The sequence below is a fragment of the Rhinolophus ferrumequinum genome, chromosome 10 (assembly GCF_004115265.2).
Source record: "Rhinolophus ferrumequinum isolate MPI-CBG mRhiFer1 chromosome 10, mRhiFer1_v1.p, whole genome shotgun sequence".
Lineage (NCBI taxonomy): Eukaryota > Metazoa > Chordata > Mammalia > Chiroptera > Rhinolophidae > Rhinolophus > Rhinolophus ferrumequinum.
Window position 1 is genome coordinate 52,695,037 of NC_046293.1, and position 18,658 is coordinate 52,713,694.

The following is an 18,658-nucleotide window of genomic DNA, read 5'->3' on the forward strand; positions in this document are numbered from 1 at the left end:
CTGGGATGGCAGGAAGAAGGCCTGGGGAGATGGCATGAGAAAGCCTTAGGAAGATGGTCTTTCCTGAGGTTTGGGGTTTTTTTTTTTTGGTTTTGTTTTTTTCTTTCATAGCAGAAGAGGATCATTCATCCAATCCAAGAAACCTGTGATCAGGGCACTTGCTGCCCTGGCATCACTGATTCTGGAACAATATGTGACCGACTATTAAGAACAGGTCAAGAAGAGCTGAGGAAGATACCTGTGATCTGAAATTAAGAACCAAGTTCTAGAACATTCTGTATAAGCTCAGGAGTATCTTTCTTTGCTCTAACCCCAATTTCCTTTCCTCCAATTTAAGTCCAATTTGCCTCTTAGAACCCCTTCCCGTACTGCTCCCCTGGCGCCCAGGTGAGATTCCACTCTACATTTCAGTCTGAGTCCTGAGTATGTATTCTATGTCCCCCAACAGATTGACAGGTCCCCCTGGATTAACTCTTCCCTCCTTTGCTCCCCTATGTTCAACCAGGCCTTGGTACCAAGAACATTTAGAACAAATATGAAACAGATCGGTGCTTAGGACAAGGTTCATTGCTGTGCCCTCAGTTATCCCCTAGAGCCGGGACTCCCCTTGGGGCCTTCATGGTGTGGCCAGATGGTACCTGGGATAATTGGCTGACACAGCCTCCAAGAAACCAATCACAGAGCATAATAACAACCAAGGTGTTTACCCCACAGGGAACAAGGCTCTGGGGGCATTGGTGAGTGATAGAGATGGCGCCAGCCACAAATGAGCTGGCAGACGAGTCTGGGGTGCCCTGCCTGCATGGAGAAGAGGGTGGGCTCTCGGTGCTGCCTGAGATGTTACAGTCCTTTCCCTCTGAAGAGGAGAAGGGCAATGTCACGATGGCTGGGTGGCTAGCAGACCCTTCAAGAAACTTGTTTCAAAAAGGTTGTTTCCATTATTTCATGAGATTTCTCCTCTCGCCGTATAATTTGACAGTTTTTTGTTTTTGTTTTTGTTTCTTTTTCTGCAAACACAAGAAAGAGTTGATTAATTCTGGTCATTGATAATAGAAAAGTAAGATAAGGATTTAAATTGGAGAAACTTACACAGGATTGGCTGTCAAAAGTGAGCCTCTGAAATCTTTTTTCTGGAAACTTTCTAAGAAGCTGAGATACCCATGCCTCGGGAACCGCGCCACTTCTGCCCAGGGTTAGGAAACAGATAAGGTGACCTTTCTTTATCTTCCCATGAGGAGCTGACTGACTGGATGAATCAGGAATTCCTCAACCCCTGGGCTCACCTTTCTCACAGATTATTCAGAGACAGAAGTGACACATCCAGGTTTCAGAAGCATCAGATGTGTGGGCATGTGGGCAGATCAAAAGGTGGCTAAGGCCCGGGAGGAGGGGTTCTCATTGTATGTGCCTCTGACAGCAGCTTACTGTGTCACCCCGGGCGCTGGTGGCCACCTCTGCCATTAGTTCTGGGTGAAAACAACTCCTAGATTGGTAGACGAGGGCAGAAACATCGTCCTCTGACACCAGAACTCAAGGATTTGCAAATGTGTCGCCGATTACACTGGGTCTCTTTGGCCCTGCAACACTAGTTCTTGAGAAATTATTATGTATCGTGTAGGAAAAATGTGTGGGGATGGACTTCATGATAGATTTAAAAAAAAATAAGGTTAAGCAGCCAATTTATTCCCAGACTTTAGATCCATTAATAAGCTTAATGCTTTCTGCTGCACCAAAGGGTGATGCCCAACTCAGTGTTTTCCACACAGAGTTTCTGGGAAGTGGGATTATGAATAAGGTTTATTTTTTTCTACTTTTTAATATTTTTGAATTTTCTAATATGAGCATATATTTATAAATGACTTATTTAAAAAAAAATCTAAAGAAAAGGGAGGAAGGCTGATTTAGTATCAGAAATAAAGTATTTTTTATGTCAAAAAACCTCAGTGTTTTCCAAACCTGTTTTTGACCATAGAACCCTCTCTTTGGCCAAATAACATCTTATAGGAACCAGGATTTTAAGGAATATACTTTAAGAAGCACTGAACAAGTTATCTCCAGTCACAATTAAATCAATTTTGAATTCCCCAAATTCGAACATGCTTACATCTCCTAAAAACACGAAGGAGATTTAAGTACAATAAGTGCAGCCTGATCTGGTTTATGGCAATATGCCCAGGGTTACATTGTCAAAACCAAAGAGAGCGTATTTGTCTGGGCTGGAGAGCATCATCCCAGTACGGCTCAAAGGAGAAAGATTTCTCAGGCTGGGACCAATGTCAGTATCTACCCTGAGGAGGAAGGTTATGAGACTGCTGATAGGAAGGTTGTGAGACTGCTGGTGCTCACCAAGTGTCCTCACTCTCCTCCTCATTTCTCAGCCACCTTTGGGATTTAGTGGGGCTTTGGGGCCGTGTTGGCCAGTTAAATGCAAGTGGCATTCAAGTGTGTCACTTCTAGGGTGCAGCAGTTAATAGTCCATGTGTCTCCTCCGTCTCTTTTCCCCTGTCCCAGTAACCTTGCAAGTCACGTTTGCCGTGTGGCAGGGCTTTAAGACAGAAGAACCTCGGTCCCTGAGATGCTCCCTGGGAGAACCATGTAGGAGAGCTGCCCCAACCTGCCTCGGACTGTGAATGAGAAATAAACCTCTTTTGTGTTAGATTAAGCCACTGAGATTTCAGTGTTTGTCCATTGAGGCACTCAGTGTTAATTACCTGAATCCAAGCATGAAGAGTTGGATGGTAGCAATATCTCTTAATAGCCAATTCTCTTGATCTTTAATTCCTGTTCATCAAATAATCTTCTGATCACTATTAAACCTTCCCTACTTCCCTTCTCACTAGTCTAGAAGACTAGTCTAGGGGCCGGCCTGGTGGCTCAGGAGGTTGGAGCTCCGTGCTCCTAACTCCAAAGGCTGCCGGTTCTATTCCCACATGGGCCAGTGGGCTCTCAACCACAAGGTTGCCGGTTCGATTTCTCCAGTCCCGCAAGGGACGGTGGGCTGCGCCCCCTGCAACTAACAAGGGCAACTGGACCTGGAGCTGAGCTGCGCCCTCCTCAACTAAGACTGAAAGGACAACAACTTGACTTGGAAAAAAGGCCTGGAAGTACACACTGTTCCCCAATAAAGTCCTGTTCCCCTTCCCAATAAAATCTTAAAAAAAAAAAAAAAAAAGACTGGTCTATCCTAGTAATACTGAGAGTGATGATAGTGACGATGGTTTAATAGCATACGATGTGCCGGTCACTGAATTAAATAAGTTTTATACATTCTTTCACTCCATTTATTCTCATGACAGCTCCATGAGGAACTACTGTCGTTAACCCCTTTTTACAGGTGAGGGAACCGAGGCTCACGGAGCAGGCGTATCTTGCCTAAGTCACAGAGTAAGTGGCCAAGGAGAACTCAAACCTGGGTCCATCTGGTGCCCAAGGTACTAGCTTCTCCCACAAGCTCTACAGCCTTAAATCCCAGCTCCTTAGCAGCTTTGAAAGGGCCTCTCTGATGTGGTTGCTGCCTGCCTCCCCAGCTCCAGGTTCCACGGCATCCTCCATCTCCACTCACTGTACCTCCTCAGCTTTCCACCTCTCACCCCAGCAATAACACCTATTGTCACCATGTTAGTGCCTCTGGCTACGAAGCTCATTCCCTCCTCTTGTCTACCTAGTAAACTCCATCCTCGGGAAGCTCTGCACATGTTGCCTCCCCTGTCAGGCTTCTGGAAACTCCCTGAAGTTCCCTCACTCTCCTGTCTGTTGTCTCAATATCTTTTGTTGCCAACATCTCACGTTGCAGCAGTTTTGTATTTTATGGTTATGTCTCCATTAAGGGCATAGATGAGGTTTATATATCACTGTAGCCTCAGCATGCCAGGTATGTGATAGATAATAATAACATTCATTGAACTGACAGCAATTTCTTCACTGGCCCCAGTAATGTGTTCCCTGAGAGTAGTTTTTCTGCCAGCCAGTTCTCCTTTGGGCAATGAACAAACGCATATAATTTATAAGGTGGTCTCTTTAACATTTGGATTTTGTGACTTGCTCTGCCAGCAGCTAAATACCTCTTTCGGTGAGCGGATGAAGTCCAATTTTGAACCAAAAAGAGGGAAGACAAGATTCTATTTCCATGAACCTTTATTAAGCATGAATTTTGTACCAGGCATTGCACAAGACATCCTCGTGTTGTCTCACTTTAGCCTAGCAACAATCGGGGTATTATTCTGCCTGTTTTATAGCTAAAGGACTGAGGATCAAAAGATTTGAGAGCTGTGCTCATGATCCCCAAGTTGCAGAGTCTGAATCTAAATTCAAAGCTACTGATTTGAACTCTAGGACTTTCTCTGCACTCCCAGCGACCCTGTTCAGGTGTCCCTATGAGCCCCGGCCTGAATGTTTGCCAGCCTCTCACTTGCTCTTGGTATCTGGTTGCATCCTGACAGCATCATCATGACCTGGGGACCTAAGAGAAATCTCTGAGCACAGAATGTTTTGGAAGCTGTGTGTGTAACAGAGGTGGTCCCATATTTAAACACAACTCATACACATATACTTTCACATCCAGACTCAAACCAGCAACACTTCTCCAAGGACCAAGAGAACATGAGTCTTTCCTTTAAAGAGAATCTACCTTTGGCCTTTTCCCAGAGAACTGGGAACAGCCTCACTCAAATCCCAGGCTTTCTGGAATTGCCTTCTGCTGCCTCTTGACCAATTTTAAATCTTGCCATGAGACAAGTGTTGGCTCCCTCTCCATGCTGATAATCTGAATATTCTTAAAGATGGACCATTCACTGGAGCGTTGGCCTGAGAAAAGCATGATTTAGAAGGTGCATCTGCTGGGGATGGGGGAACAGAGATCAATCCTGAGTATCACAAAACCTACTGGAGGTGACGATGGGATCCTACAGGTGTGCAAGGATCTTTTTCACTCAGATCTAAGGCTACTCGGGGGCTCTCTGGAACACACCGGACCTCCAATATCCCAGGTTCCAGCTCAGTGACCTCCACATACAGAAGAGAGGTAGCCTGAGATGAGGATTCCCTTGGAAGAGAGAACCAGCCTGATCGTGCATGAGTTTTATCAGTTTATTGGTGATACACAAGAAGCAGGGAAGTGAGGCATGAACGAAAACAACAACATAGACAGAACATTGAAAGCATAAATTCCGTCATCGATAGGACCAGCCTGTAGGGGAGCTCCCAGCTATATAACCTGCAGGGACCATGCAAGGTACAACCTATAACCAGGTGTTTCACCTGAGCTGGTGTTGCTCTCACAGGAGAAGTTCTTACAGACCTATCAGTGGGCCTGTAATCTCACGTATCCGTGAACACATGGCCAAATAACTCCCTAAACCAGGGCATGAAAGGGGCAGCAGGAGGATTGGGGTTACCCTTGAGAGAAAACCTTCTCCTATAAGGCAGAAGGACGGACTAGAATCCTGATTCTACATTAAGACAGAGTAAGTCAGAGAGGTGGAAGAGAGGGGATGGCAGTGGCAAAGAAAACCGAGAAGGAGACAGTGACAAATGTGACAAGAGGAATTTCCTGGAGAAGGGAGTCCAAAGGAAACCAGGGCAAGGCAGACAGCTGTCTTTCACTTTATCTTATGGTTTTCTTGGTGGGGGAGCTCAGAGCTGAGGTCTTCCCTGGAGCGTCCTTAAATTCACTTCCGCTCCCCAGCTTGGTTTTGGTCTCCCCGCGAGGGCTGCAGTTCCCACTGCCAGTGACACAGCCCCCAGACAGCATGCCATAGCCAACAGAGCTGGGCCGGTAGCCATAGGTGCCAGCACCACTGAACCCAAAGCCGGCCCCTGTGCCCGCAGTCCCAGCCGTGGAGCTGCTGATGACAGCTGTGGAGGATGGAGAGAGGAATGATAAAGCGTGTGTCCCAGGACAGGGGTGACCCTAAGTCCCCTTCAACCTCCCAGGCCCAACTAAAATGTCTCTTCCTTTAGCAAATACTTCACATCAACTGTGGACTTCAGTTGAATGACACGTGCTCAATTTCTGAGCAGTTCAAGCACCAGGAGAAATAGCCCAGATCCCACAGAACCCCACAATCAGGCACTTTCTCATTCTTTCAACAAATAGAAGTAGCGGGGACTCCCCCTGAAAAACAGATGGTGCCCACACATCATATAAGCCAACAAGTCTTGAATTTAACTTTAGAACACATTCTCAGTTTTTTCCTAACGATTTCTTGACTGGTTGATTTAGGGGAGTTTTTGCTCGTCTATCTTAGACGGAGACCAAGCTGAACCCTGTGGGTTCAGCATTAAAACTGGCTGTGCACGGCGTGTCTGTGCCAGTGTCTACTCTCAGTGAGTAGGTACAGTTCTTCCTGCTCATGGCTTCCAGGCATGCATCTTGCAGGAAAGCCAGGTGGAGGTGACAGAAGAGGGTGGGGCTGAGAATTTCATCCCAGCATGGGAGAGCGATCAGGGAAGGGGCCAGTGTGAAGTGTCAGAATGTGACGGAGAGCTGACTCCAGGAGGGAAGGGACAGCAGGTCTCAGCAAGGGAGGCAATTACCACGATGGAGGTCTGCCAGGCAGGGGCCAAGCTGCCGCATCGGGGCCCAGTGGCAGGCATCCACTTTGTGTTTGTTAACAGACTGAAAGTATTCCCTTAGAGGTATGAAATACTCACAAATGCTGACCGAGTTGGTGTATTCTCCAGACATCCTGTACGGAGAGAAAAGCACAGGTGACGCTCCATCACATGGAATTTGCGTTACCCCCACCACAGGCTGAAATTTTCAGCCAGACTAGCTCGTGTCCCGATGGCATAAACTGCACGTGTGTGTCTCTAAGCACATCCGTTTCTCCTGTCTACTCTCCCCACTTCAGAGATGTGTCAACTTGCAACCTTGGCCCCCCAGCCACACCACCTCCAGAGTCTCTCCTGCTGAGTTCCTCCTTAGCCCACTTCGTTCCTGAGAGGCTACCATCTGAATGAGCCCACATGCGGAAATACGAGCATCAGAACTTGCCACTCGTGTGACTAACTGTATGATTGTAGGAGCGGTAACTTCTCTCCGGTCTCATGTATAAATCCGTGCTACGGAGTTTTTTCAAAGGGCAGTGCTTCAGGTACCACCCTCCCAGGTGTTGCTATGACCACAAACAACTCATACTGTTACAGAGTTAGTATTTTTCATCGACTCTCCCTTTTATTACAAAAAATGCATTTCTCTTAAAAGGAAGTTTTATATGCCAGGGCAAATAGAAAACCAGAACCATGTGACCAAAATGGAACAAAACAGAGGCAGTAAAAAGAAATATAATAAAAATAATTTTTAAAAAAAATTTTTTGACTCGATATTATTATCTGCCCAGAGACTCCAACCTGGGATCTGTATCTCTTTATTAATAGGGATGTTTGCAAGTGTCAGGGCAGTGTTAAAGGCGTAATAGCACCACGCTGAGACTTACTGTCTGCCTTAGTCTGAGGACTGGAAGGAGAACTGTAAAGGAAACTGTCTCATTACCTGACCAGATGCTATTTAAGGCTATGTTCATGAGTGACCTGAAAAGCACCTCCAGCAGCCTGCCCTCCACACTCTGGGAAACTGAATCAGAGGATTGCAGATGTTCTTCCAGCTCTAGCATTCTAAGACCCCTCCCATCACCCACCTGCACTCCTCGCCCTCCAGCAGCTTGCGGTAGGTGGCGATCTCCACGTCCAGGGCCAGCTTCGTGCTCATGAGCTCCTGGTACTCACGCAGCATCCGGGCCAGCTCTTCCTTGGCCTGGTGCAGGGCGGCCTCCAGCTCGTCCAGCTTGGCCCGGGCGTCCTTCAGGGCACAGTCGCCCCGCTGCTCGGCATCGGCAATGGCCGTCTCCAGGTTGGTGCACTGAGGGCCAGGAGGTAGCATCCCCCTGAGTTCTAAGGCACCCTGAGCCTCACTTCACCCGTCATGCACTCACTGCAGTTCAACCCTCTTCTGCCCTGCCCCACTTCCTAGAGCAAAGCATGGGAGTGAGCCAGGATCCCCCAAAGCCCCTTCACCTGCTTCTTCACACTCTCAATCTCTGAGCGCAGCCTTTGGATGAGCCGAGTCAGCTCTGAGATCTCGTTCTTGGTGTGTTTGAGGTCATCCCCATGCCGACCGGCAGCCAGCTGGAGCTCCTGGAACTGGGGGAGAGGGCCCAAAGCAGAGGCCTCGACTTAGGGCCTGGCTGACCTCCCCCTGGTAGACTGTGCCTTTGGCTGGGGGTATGGTAGAGGTGGGGAATGGGTTCCCAACTTGACCAGGTCTACCAATCGCCTCCCACTCAACCGTCTGTTCATTGGGTTTCTTTATTTGCCTTAAGCACAGTTGATCTCACTGATGGTTAGATTTGACCATAAGAATTATTGAAAGTCCCCTGCTCTCTACATTGCAACTTTATAACACACAACTCCAGTTATGGTTCTCCTCTTCTTATAGCCCTTCAAAGTCAAGGTGCTTTGAGATCGGGCATCCACCAGCCTCCCCAGACTCCTTTCTCACTGCCCCGGCCCATCACCTACCTGGCTCTCCACCTGTGCGAACAGTTCCACGTTCCCTAAATGTCCCACATGCTCTCAGTTCTCTGAGTCTTTGAATGAGCCTCTCCCTCCACCTGGAAAACCCTACCCCATTCATCCTTCCTTGTTCCATAGCTGGCTCCAACCCAGCTCAGTCACTTCCTCCAGGGAGCTTTCCCTGATACCCTAATGGGGTGCACTTCTGTTCCCATAATCCCAGGCACAACAGTCCATAGGTCTCACCGCACTGTGCTGTGATCACACGTTTCTATGTCTTTCCAATCAGATTCAGAATGACTGGACGGCAGGGACCCTTTCTTTTATTTTTGAATTCCCAGTGCCTGCCCGGTGCTCAAAAGAGGTCTGTCTGATGGGACGGAGAAGGACACGAACCACAGGATTTCACTTATATGTGGGACGTAAAAACAGAAAGTAACAAAGGAACAAACAAACTCATAGACACAGACAATAGTATGGTGTTTATCAGAGGGGAACAGGGAGGCGAGATGCTGTAGAGGGTAAAGGGGGACAGATATCGGTGACAGAAGGAGAGTAGACTTTGGGTGGTGAACACACAATGCAATATGCACATGATGTATTAGAGAATGTACACTGGAAACTTATATAATGTTACTAACCAATATTATCCCAATAAATTCGATTTAAATAGATACAGAAAAAAAAGAGATCTGCTGAAGGAATGAACCAAAAATGGAATTGATGAGTTGTCCATGTATTTCTGTGACTTCCTTTCTTTCACAACTCAGCTTGGCCCCAGGCTCTTGGCAGTCTTATTAAACATGGAGGAACATTTTGTGTGTTTGTGGTGGGGATAAATTTAGCTATACCACTAGTTATGGATTTTGGGCCATCTACTAGTTTGGGATTATTCCTGCCTTTGATGTTATCCATCGAATAGTCAACAGAGAATATTCCGTTTCTACCCCAGAATTTGACTTAAGGGAAACACAAAAACATGTGACATTCAGAACTCTGATGGCTGTGCCCTGCTATCTGGAGGGTTGGCTTTGTCTCATATCTGTCCCCAGCCTGGCCCTAGATTCAGGATTCATTTTAGAGATGCCAGGTCCCTCAAAGGCATGAGGGGCTTCTTTCTACGCTCTGGTGTTTTTCCTTTGATATTAACCTTGGGACAATGAACGGGGCAGGACAGGTGGCCTTCTCTTCCTTCTCTACAAGGCTGTGTGAGCATGATAAGCCTCCCCACACACTGACTGGGACAGAGGCACGAGCTCCCCCATTTCTAACACCAAGCAATCTTCTTCTGCGGCAAATGGGGAAGCAAATTCCTGCTGGTCAGCTCTCCACCCACCCCACGCCCTTCTCATAAATGCTTCTTAACCAGAGTCCTATCCGGATTTTCTGTCTAAACACCACGGAATTAGCAGTCAGTCCCATAGATTCAGATCCAGCTCCATCACTTACCGGCTAACTGATCTTGGCAAGTTAATTAAACTCCCTGAGCCCTGGCTTCTTCACCTTCAAAAGGGAAGTGATCAGAGTAGGCCCTCATAATAGTGTTGCTACACTAATAAAATTCTGTTTAATGAGTGCTTACCTCTCCCTGGGAAAGTGCAGGTGCAGACAACACCAAATAGCAAATGATCTCTAGTGTCTGTACGGACCTGCTTAATTCTTCTGGAAGGAGCCTGAGGTTAAGCACTGGCCACTGACAATCTAGAGTGGTTAGGCCACACATCCAGGCCTGTCCCTAGCTGGCAGCAGTAATGTGGGGGGATTTGGGGACTGGGAACTTGAGTTGGAACATTTATCAAGAAGCCCTGGCCTGTGTTGTCTTCTAGGCTTTGAAAGCCTTTCTTCCTCCCATCCCTGGAAGCCAAATCTTTCTGTCTCTAGGGTAACAAGGAGGCAGAGGGATGGACAAGATAAGGTCTCAAGAGTGTGGATTTCCCTTGAGAAGGAGCCTGATAAACAGCAAGGAACAATTAGGAAGTTGCCATCTAGAGCTGAGAAGCCACATTATCTACAGAATCCTTTCCCCACCCACAACCCATTAGGAGGAGTTAAGATCTACGGGACTCAAACTCCCCCTTTATTCTTGGATTTGGACTTGAATGAAAAGGTAGGAGTTACCTGATCTCAGATCATACTGAAGAGACCCCCTAATTTATTGTAATTAACGAGGGAGTTGAGATGCTAACTACCCATGCTTCCCACCCTTCCAGACACAGTTCAAAACTCTGCCTCCAGAAGTCGTTCCTGATCTGCCACCTGACCCTAGTTCCCTCACCTGTCTCCCTGCATAATGTTTGTGCCACATTCATTTGCACTCAGCTGTGTGTGTCCTCCCATGGCAGCCATAGTCGAAGTGGACCCTAAAGACAGAGCTGCATCTTCTCTTCCCTGCAAGGTTCCCCTAGAGCCCGGGACAGTGCCAAGCTCCCTGGCAACGTGGGGACCATGGTGGGTCATGGGACTGAACCAGAGGCCCAGGAACACATGACTCTAGGTAGATATACAGCTTCACCTTGGTCTGGTACAGGGCCTCGGCCTCGGCCTTGCTCTTCAGGGCAATGTCCTCGTACTGGGCCCGGACCTCGGCGATGATGCTGTCCAGGTCCAGGTCCCGGTTGTTGTCCATGGACAGGACCACGGACGTGTCACTGATGTGGGACTGGATCTGAGCGATCTCCTGCAGGGGAACAAGGAAGCATGAAATGCCTTTTGTGAGCAGAGGAAGGTGCCAAGGTGATGGCCCTGTTCCAGCAGGGGAGCCCCAAAATCCTCCCACACATACAGAAGCTATATTCCCCAAAGTTTATAAGAATAGAGCTCACCACACCAGAGGGTGTCAACAACACATCTAAAACTGCTAAGAGGGTTGGATGCAGCCCAGGCAGAGAACAGCCTTTACGTCTGTCACCTGAGGTGCATCAGGAGTGGAGAAAGTAGAGGGGAAACACCTCGGCCACCACATAACACACACTAAGGACACAGGAGCCCACAGGTGCTTGGCCAACAGGCTAGGGCTTGAACCAGATGGTCACCGAGGCAGTAGAAAGGGTTTGAGGACTCACTATGTCCATCCCTGGGGATTCCTGCCAATGACCTGAGGAAATATTCCAAGCGGCAGAGAGAAAATAGGCAGAAATGAGAATGTGCTCCACTAAAGGTCACTGGGAACCCCCTAAGTTCCCATGGCTTCCTGAAAGATGTGAAAGCAGGGCATCTGGAGGCTAGGCTGGGACTGATGGCATATATCGTTTGAAGGCATCAGGACAGATGTCACTCTCACCTTTGATTTACAAACCTGCCAGCATCCAAATGCTAGAGCTCTCTGGGCTCTTAAAGTTACCGAAGAGTAAATAACTGCTCATTTGCATGTCTTCCTTCCAGAGACAGGGCTGGGGCTGGGGCTGGGGCTGGGGGAGGCTTACCCCCTCGTACAGACACTTGAAGAACTTGATTTCTCTGTCCATGGCGTCCACCTTGGCCTGCAGCTCCACCTTGCTCATGTAAGCCGCATCCACATCCTAAGGAAATCCAGGGACCCCATGACATCCCCCTTCTTCAACCCCAGGCAGTATTCTCCTGGGAACTGGCACCCCAGTGCCAACTCTGTGGCTAGCTGCCTCAGGGAACAGACTCAAGACCAGGGGCCCAGAAACCTGACCTCTACCCAGGACTCACTGAGACCTTGCACAAATTCCTCATGCCTCTGGAGCTCCTTCTGTCCCATCCAAAGACAGGATCTTTTTACTGCCTCTATTTCTCAAACAGAATGTATGGGAGAGAGCCCTGTCCTCCCCACCCCGTCGGTCGTTCAGCAGTCAGAGCCGAGGGCAGCCCCAGCGATTTGCCAGAGACAGGCAGAATTGGAAGGTAAACCTGTAGCTCCTCTCAGAGCACGTCGTGTTTCCCAAGCCAAAGTGGGCATGACCTAACGATTGACTATCCACGTCTGGGCTCCTGCCCACTTACCCAAAACACGGGGACGGACAAAGTGGTATGTTCTAGATAAACGTCAAGGTGTCCCAAGGTGTCCCAAGCAGCAAAGCCCTCCATCTCCTTTGTCACTTTAGCGCCAGGCCCTTGCATGGAAACCTCAGTCTCCTCTTGCATGTTACTTTCTCCCACCCTCTACATTCCACTCCCCGGGTGACCGAGGGATACGCAACCGCTCCTCACCTTCTTAAGCACCACAAATTCATTCTCAGCAGTTGTTCGCTTATTTATTTCCTCCTCATACCTGCAGGAAAAGCATCACAGAGAGCTGCATATGGTGTGTGTGTGTCTGTGTGTGTGTTCTCATTATGAAAAGAGATGCCTGTGTTACTTATTATCTTATAATAAGTATTCTACATCTTTGCAAACTGTCTAATTCACTAGGCCTATCTGTTCAGCATTGTGAGCAGGGTTTGAAGCAGCCCCCTCCCGGGCCAGGAGACAGGATGGTTTGGGGTCTGGATTTCCTCTGCTGCCTGAAGTGAATAGGTTCTTCTTCCTCCCACTCAGTGTCCAAATCACAGGACCATGTTGCTGCCCCTTTCAGCCATGATTCTCCTGTCACCCAGCTGCCTGACACCCCTGCCAATAACTACCCTATCCCTAAGCATGAGTCCCAAGGAAGCCAGAACTGTCCCCTGGGAAAGAAAGAAAAAGAAGCATGGCCCAAATGTCCAGGACCTGAGGGAAATGAGAGAGGAAGCCCAACAGAAATGCTAACTCCCTGCCCTGCTGGGGGGTTTCCTTGGAACTCAGGGGCAAAGTGAGCTAGCTTAGGAACGGAGAGACTATGGAGTGGGCACATTTGTGCTCTCTCACGTGGGGAGCAGGAGGAAGGTGGCCACCTGCCCGGACAATGCTGCCACTGTCCAAGAGGCCGGTTGTCCTTGGTCTAGCCTGCCTGGCTGCCCGGAGAAGGCCCTCATCTTGCCCAGGCAGAGGAGCTCAGGGTGGGTCACCCTCACCTGAGCTCAGTGCTCCTGAGGCCAGAAGCAAATGTCCCAGTGCCTGCTGGGAAAGGCCAGCCACAGGAGGTGACTCAGCCTGGGCACAAGTTCCCACTCACCTCTTCTTGTAATCTTCCACTACGTCCCGCATGTTCCTCAGCTCCGAGTCCAGCCTCACCCTGTCCCCAGACAGCGTCTCCAGCTGCTTCCGCAGGGTGCTAATGTAGCCCTCGTACACGGGCTCCAGGTTGTTCTTGCAGTTGTTCAGGTCCAGCTGCTGCAGCAGCTCCCACTTGGTCTCCAGCACCTGGTTCTGCTGCTCCAGGAACCGCACCTGGAACCCAGATCAACAGACACTCAGTCATGGAAAGAGGCTGTGGGGTTTCCTTTCCTGGATGGTGTCCTTTCCTGTCCTATGTTCTCTTACGCTGCATTAGCTTAAAGGGGAAACCCCAGCCCTTAGGAAATGTCATTCATGCCCCTCCCCGTCCAGGCCCTTTGTCTGACTGAGGTTCTCTTTCTGGGAGCAGCCCCTAGGAGCCGGAGAGGGCTCAACATTTTCATTTCTCTCTAGTCCACATCTGTCTCCTCTGCACCTGTCGAAATCTGCCTGGATCAGTGTCCGTGGTCAGCCCAGACCGGCTATCTAAGGCCAGTCCTTAGACATGCAAACTGGCTTGTACTGGCTTTCATGCTCGTGGGCGTCTCTGCTCAGAGCCCGGTGGCCTGGCCTTTGCTCTGCCTGCTCTCTGTCGCCTTGGTCATGGCCTCTCCCAGCCCAGCCAGAGACTGGCACTCAGCTGCTCTAGGGTCTCAGGCCCTCCTATGTTGTCTTCACGTCCAACTCTCCAGGTTCTCAGAGCATTACCCCAGGGGAAGAACCAGCATTCCCAAGTGTCAGCCTATAAATGTCATACCATTCCCTTGCTTAAACCCCTCTCGTGGTTCCACATCACCGACAAGGTCAAATCTAAATGCCTTCTTGTACTCTTCCCCAGGTGCGCGGCCCCTGTTCCACCATTCACCCAACACCCGCACAAACCCAAGGTGTCCCCACTCTCCAGACAAGTCCTTCATGCTGCGGGGAACTTCTCCTTCTCCCTAGGTTGACTTTCCTCACCTCCGCCTGGCAAACTCCTCCTCAGCCTTTACACTCTACCTCACTGTCCTGCCTCGTGAGCTTCCCCTGCGCCCCGAAACTCAGGAAGTCCGCTTCCCAACACATCCTTACCCCTTTATGCCTCAGTGGTTCTCAAACTCAAGTGTGCGTGAGCATCACCCTAGGGGCTTGTTACAAATGCACATTCTCAGGCCCCACCCCCAGAGTTCAGCAGGCACGAGGTGGGGCCTGAGAACATGCATTTCTAATGAGGGTCCAGGTGATACTGAGGCTGCCAGTTCAGGGACCGCTTTTGAGAACCACTGCACCAGGGCAGCGCTGATGCCCGTGCGCCTCACCTTGTATTTTGGGTGTATTCTAGGCTATGAGTCTGTCTTCTGACCAGAGTTTGAGTTGGTCTGGGTCCCATGAGAGGAGAAGAGGGGTTTCAGCATTCCAGACATCCTACGCTGCCATGGCCCTCTCTTTTGTCTGGCTTCTAAGTGTCATGCACTGCCACTTTCCCTGCCTCCTGGAAACCCTCCCAGACTAAGCTCTCTAGTTCCTCCCCCCTCGCTAGCCACCCCGACCCTTCAGCACTGATGTCCAAGGTTTTTCCAGTTCATCCCTGCTCTGTCCTCGGCTGTGTCCACATCCTAGGAAAATGTTCTGCTTTCCTCTCCCTCGGGCAGGGAGCCCCCCAGGGTCATGAAGGTGGAAGAAGGAAGGGGCTCTATGCTCCGCTTTCTCCAGAAAGTCTCACCTTGTCGATGAAGGAGGCGAACTTGTTGTTGAGGGTCTTGATCTGCTCCCGCTCCTGGGTGCGCACTTTCTGGATCTCAGGATCCAGCTCCACATTGAGGGGGGCCAGGAGGCTCTTGTTGATGGTGACCTCGTGGATACCCCCTGGAGGACACACAGACGGACACACGGGCCCCAGAGCCACACTGCCAAACATGCTGCCAGCAAAACCGCTGGCCCGGCCCCGGCCAAACCCATAGCCCCCTGCCCGCCCACTGCCACTGGCCACGTTGAAGGAGATGGTCCGGGCACCCCCCAGGCTGTAGAGGCTCCGACTGCCGAAGCCCCCGCTGAGCCCTTTGCCTCCCGCCCGGTAGGAGGACGAGCTGCCCCCGGAGAGCACGGCGGAGCAGCCGCTGAAGCCCCCTTTGGGAGCTCCTGACTTGTAGGTGAATTGGCGGCTCATGCTGAGAAGGCCAGAGACTGAAACAAGAGGCTAACCCTTAGCTGAGATGCAACTCACCAGCCTGTGATCTTAGGCTCCCCCTTTATAGGGCTCAGGAGGGAGCCACTGCACTAATTTGTGTGTTTAGTTTGCCTGGGAGCAAGAAATCATTTTCTCCCAGCAAAATCAGAGATATCAGATAAATAACTTGAAAACTCCAAAAAAAAAAAAAAAATGATGGGCTTGCAAGCCTTCTCATGTAATTTGAGTCTTATCTAATAAACATGGGTAATTAGGCTGGCCAAATTATCCCTAGGATGATCTTGTCTGGGAGGTTGGTCACAGCCTCAGTTGCTCTTTCCCAAGGAGTAGGTTTGCAGGGGTGCAGAGGAGAGACCTTTAACTGATAGCATCAGCTGTGAGAGAGCTCACAACTGGACCTGTTTTAGGGACCCAGGCTGAGCTGCTTGTATGTGCTTAGGAGGAGAATCTGTGGCCCGGCTTCCCAGGGCTCCTGGAGACAGTGCTCGTGATGGCCAGCGCCATGGGACCCAGGCCAGCCCTCTGGTTGCCAGCCTCTGCTGCAGCCTCCCTGGCAGGTCTCCTACTCCTCTGTGCTGGCTAGGCTGCCCTGCACACACTGACGTTGTTCTTGCCCCTTCCCACCCCTCCCACCCTTGACGTGGAAATAATGGCATTGCTGCCATTCACAATGGCTGACATGGTACAGCACAGCATTAAAAGAGCTCCCGGCGCACAGAAGCTCCTTTAGTCCACTTGGCCAGGGGAGGGGCTATGATGATCTACAATTTTCTAATAGGGAAAACCGAAGCTCAGGTAGTTAAATATAGTAAACATTTCATGAGCCCTTTCTCTATATGAATCATAGAAGATGTAAACACCCAACAAAACCTAGGCCCCAACCTTGAGGACTCTCCTGGCTGGTCTTCTGACTTCACATTCAGAGCTATGCGGGCTTTATTTTCTGTCCAGCCAAACAGCCAGTCATTCACCTGCTCATTCATTCATCTATTCACTCATTGAACAAACTTCTGTTGAGGGCTCACTCTGTCCTGGGTTCTATGCTAGGCCTCGGGGTCATAAAGTAATAAGACAGAAGCATAGTTCACAATTCTAGGAGGGCAAACACTTGAATTTCATTGAACCTTTGACATTACCAAAGTATTCACAATTCCCAAATCCCAAGCACAGTCACAGTATATAATTTCCTCCATAAAAATGCAATTATTTCACTAGCCAGAGTGCTTGAGTGAACAGCTTGCCAATCCCTCTTTTCTATTTCTCTACAGAGATTATGGCCCTATTCTGTATTATGTATTATAATACAACAGTTTTATGCCTCTAGTACTGTTGTACCAAACAATTGCCAAACTTAAACTTCCCTTCTTTTTTTATACAAAACCGCTATTTTCTAGTTAAGAATAATCATTTTCTTTGATGATCTCAATTTCACTACCAGCAATAGCACTTGACAATCTTTTCAGTCTTTTTTTCACCAGACGCAAACGATGTATTCCTTTGCAATTTCTTGGTAAAGTACGAGTGAGGAGCAACAAAGCTGTGCTGTGATGGGAGTGCTGACTGTCCCAGCAGGATCACTCCGCCTTTGACTCCTTTCAGCACACCAGAGTCAGGGCAGACGCGATTCAGATCTGTGTCTCTGCAAAAGTGCAAACTGCTGTCACAGGCCTTGAAATCATTCCCTAAGGGCTGAGAGCAAGTGTTCGTGCTGTGATGACACGCAGGGCAGTGTGGCGTGTGAGTGTAAATATGCAGCTAGCCTCTCACCCCACATGGCCTCACTTCCCCTCTCCCATCCTGGCCTTTTCTGCTTGTGACCTTGCCGCAGGGCACCCTGGGAAAACTTCTCTGGTCACATCTCAATCCAGCCATTCCTATTTGGCCAGCCTCCCCAATGGTAACTTCTCTGACCTAATTCGGTGTTTCTACCTATATTCTAGGTGTGTGCCAGTCTTCCCCAACAGCCCAAAAGTTTTCCGAGGACAAGTCCCATCCTCCCTCTAGTTCTCTTTACCCCACAGGGGCAAGGGATTCTCAGGGAGTCATGAAGAGGACAAAAAGACTTGTAGGGAAGCCCTGAAGTCATTCCCCACTGGACAGGGTCCTTAATACCTGTCCTTAAAACTCTCTTACGTGGATTTTCAAATAGTGGGTCCCTTACATTTCACATCCTGCCACTGCTCTCTCCAGGGGAAACTCAATGCCAGCTGAACCCTTACTAATTTTCACCCACTTCCCACAGAAGGGTGGTGCTGTCATAAGCCTTCGTCTAGGCCCCCGTCACCCCCAGGAGCAATAAAATCATGTTGTGAAAGAATAGTATTTCTCATCCTGAAAGATGACGCTACACTAGCAAGGGAAATATGGTGTGAACATCAATCTTCTATTTATTACAACTGAAAATCCGGCTATTATATATAAAACAAATGCACAAAGACTAAAAGGTGGAGAAAAGAAGGCACACCACCAGCCAGGGACTTCAGGAGCCAAAGAGCGATATAGTGGTGAGTCCCCTGGGTTTCTATTTATTTCATATATTCCAAAAAGCAGCAATCTGGAAGCGCACAGATTATTTTTTAAAGCCCTAACAAAAGTCTAATCTCTCTAGCCAAACTAGAGGAATGGGGCAGCCCAGCAAGGCAGAAAACGTTTAGATAGTAACCACTCTACACCAGCCAAACTACTCCAAATGTTATGTTATATTTATATAATATAAAATATGTGAAGCAAAAACCTGAGAAAACTAAAAGGAAAAATAGACCTTCATCAAAATAAAAAAATAAAAAACTTTGCTCTACAAAAGCCCCTGCTAACAGGATAAAAAGACAATCCACAGACTGGGAGAAATTATTTGTAAACTACATGTCCAACAAAGGACTTCAT

General features: G+C 49.0%; 1 protein-coding gene across 1 annotated transcript; it reads right to left on the bottom strand.

Annotated features, from left to right (window-relative positions):
• Positions 1–5,418: 5,418 nt before the first annotated feature.
• On the bottom strand, positions 5,419–15,765 carry LOC117028589 (keratin, type II cytoskeletal 73). Its single transcript, XM_033117378.1, has 9 exons — positions 15,311–15,765; positions 13,568–13,782; positions 12,685–12,745; positions 11,934–12,029; positions 11,024–11,188; positions 8,014–8,139; positions 7,638–7,858; positions 6,652–6,686; positions 5,419–5,853 (listed from the first exon to the last, which is right to left on the bottom strand). The coding sequence occupies exons 1-9, from the start codon at positions 15,752–15,754 to the stop codon at positions 5,603–5,605; spliced, it is 1,614 nt and encodes a 537-aa protein (XP_032973269.1). The 5' UTR covers positions 15,755–15,765; the 3' UTR covers positions 5,419–5,602.
• Positions 15,766–18,658: the final 2,893 nt, after the last annotated feature.

Bases quoted from the DNA above. Each gene is read 5' to 3' on its own strand.
- LOC117028589 (XM_033117378.1), bottom strand. From the start codon at position 15,754: ATGAGCCGCCAATTCACCTACAAGTCAGGAGCTCCCAAAGGGGGCTTC. The intron at 8,140-11,023 runs GTGAAGCTGTAT...CCTCTCCCCCAG, and splicing joins AGGCCCTGTACCAGACCAAG to TTCCAGGAGCTCCAGCTGGC. The intron at 6,687-7,637 runs GTGGGTGATGGG...CTCTCCGTACAG, and splicing joins CTGGAGGGCGAGGAGTGCAG to GATGTCTGGAGAATACACCA.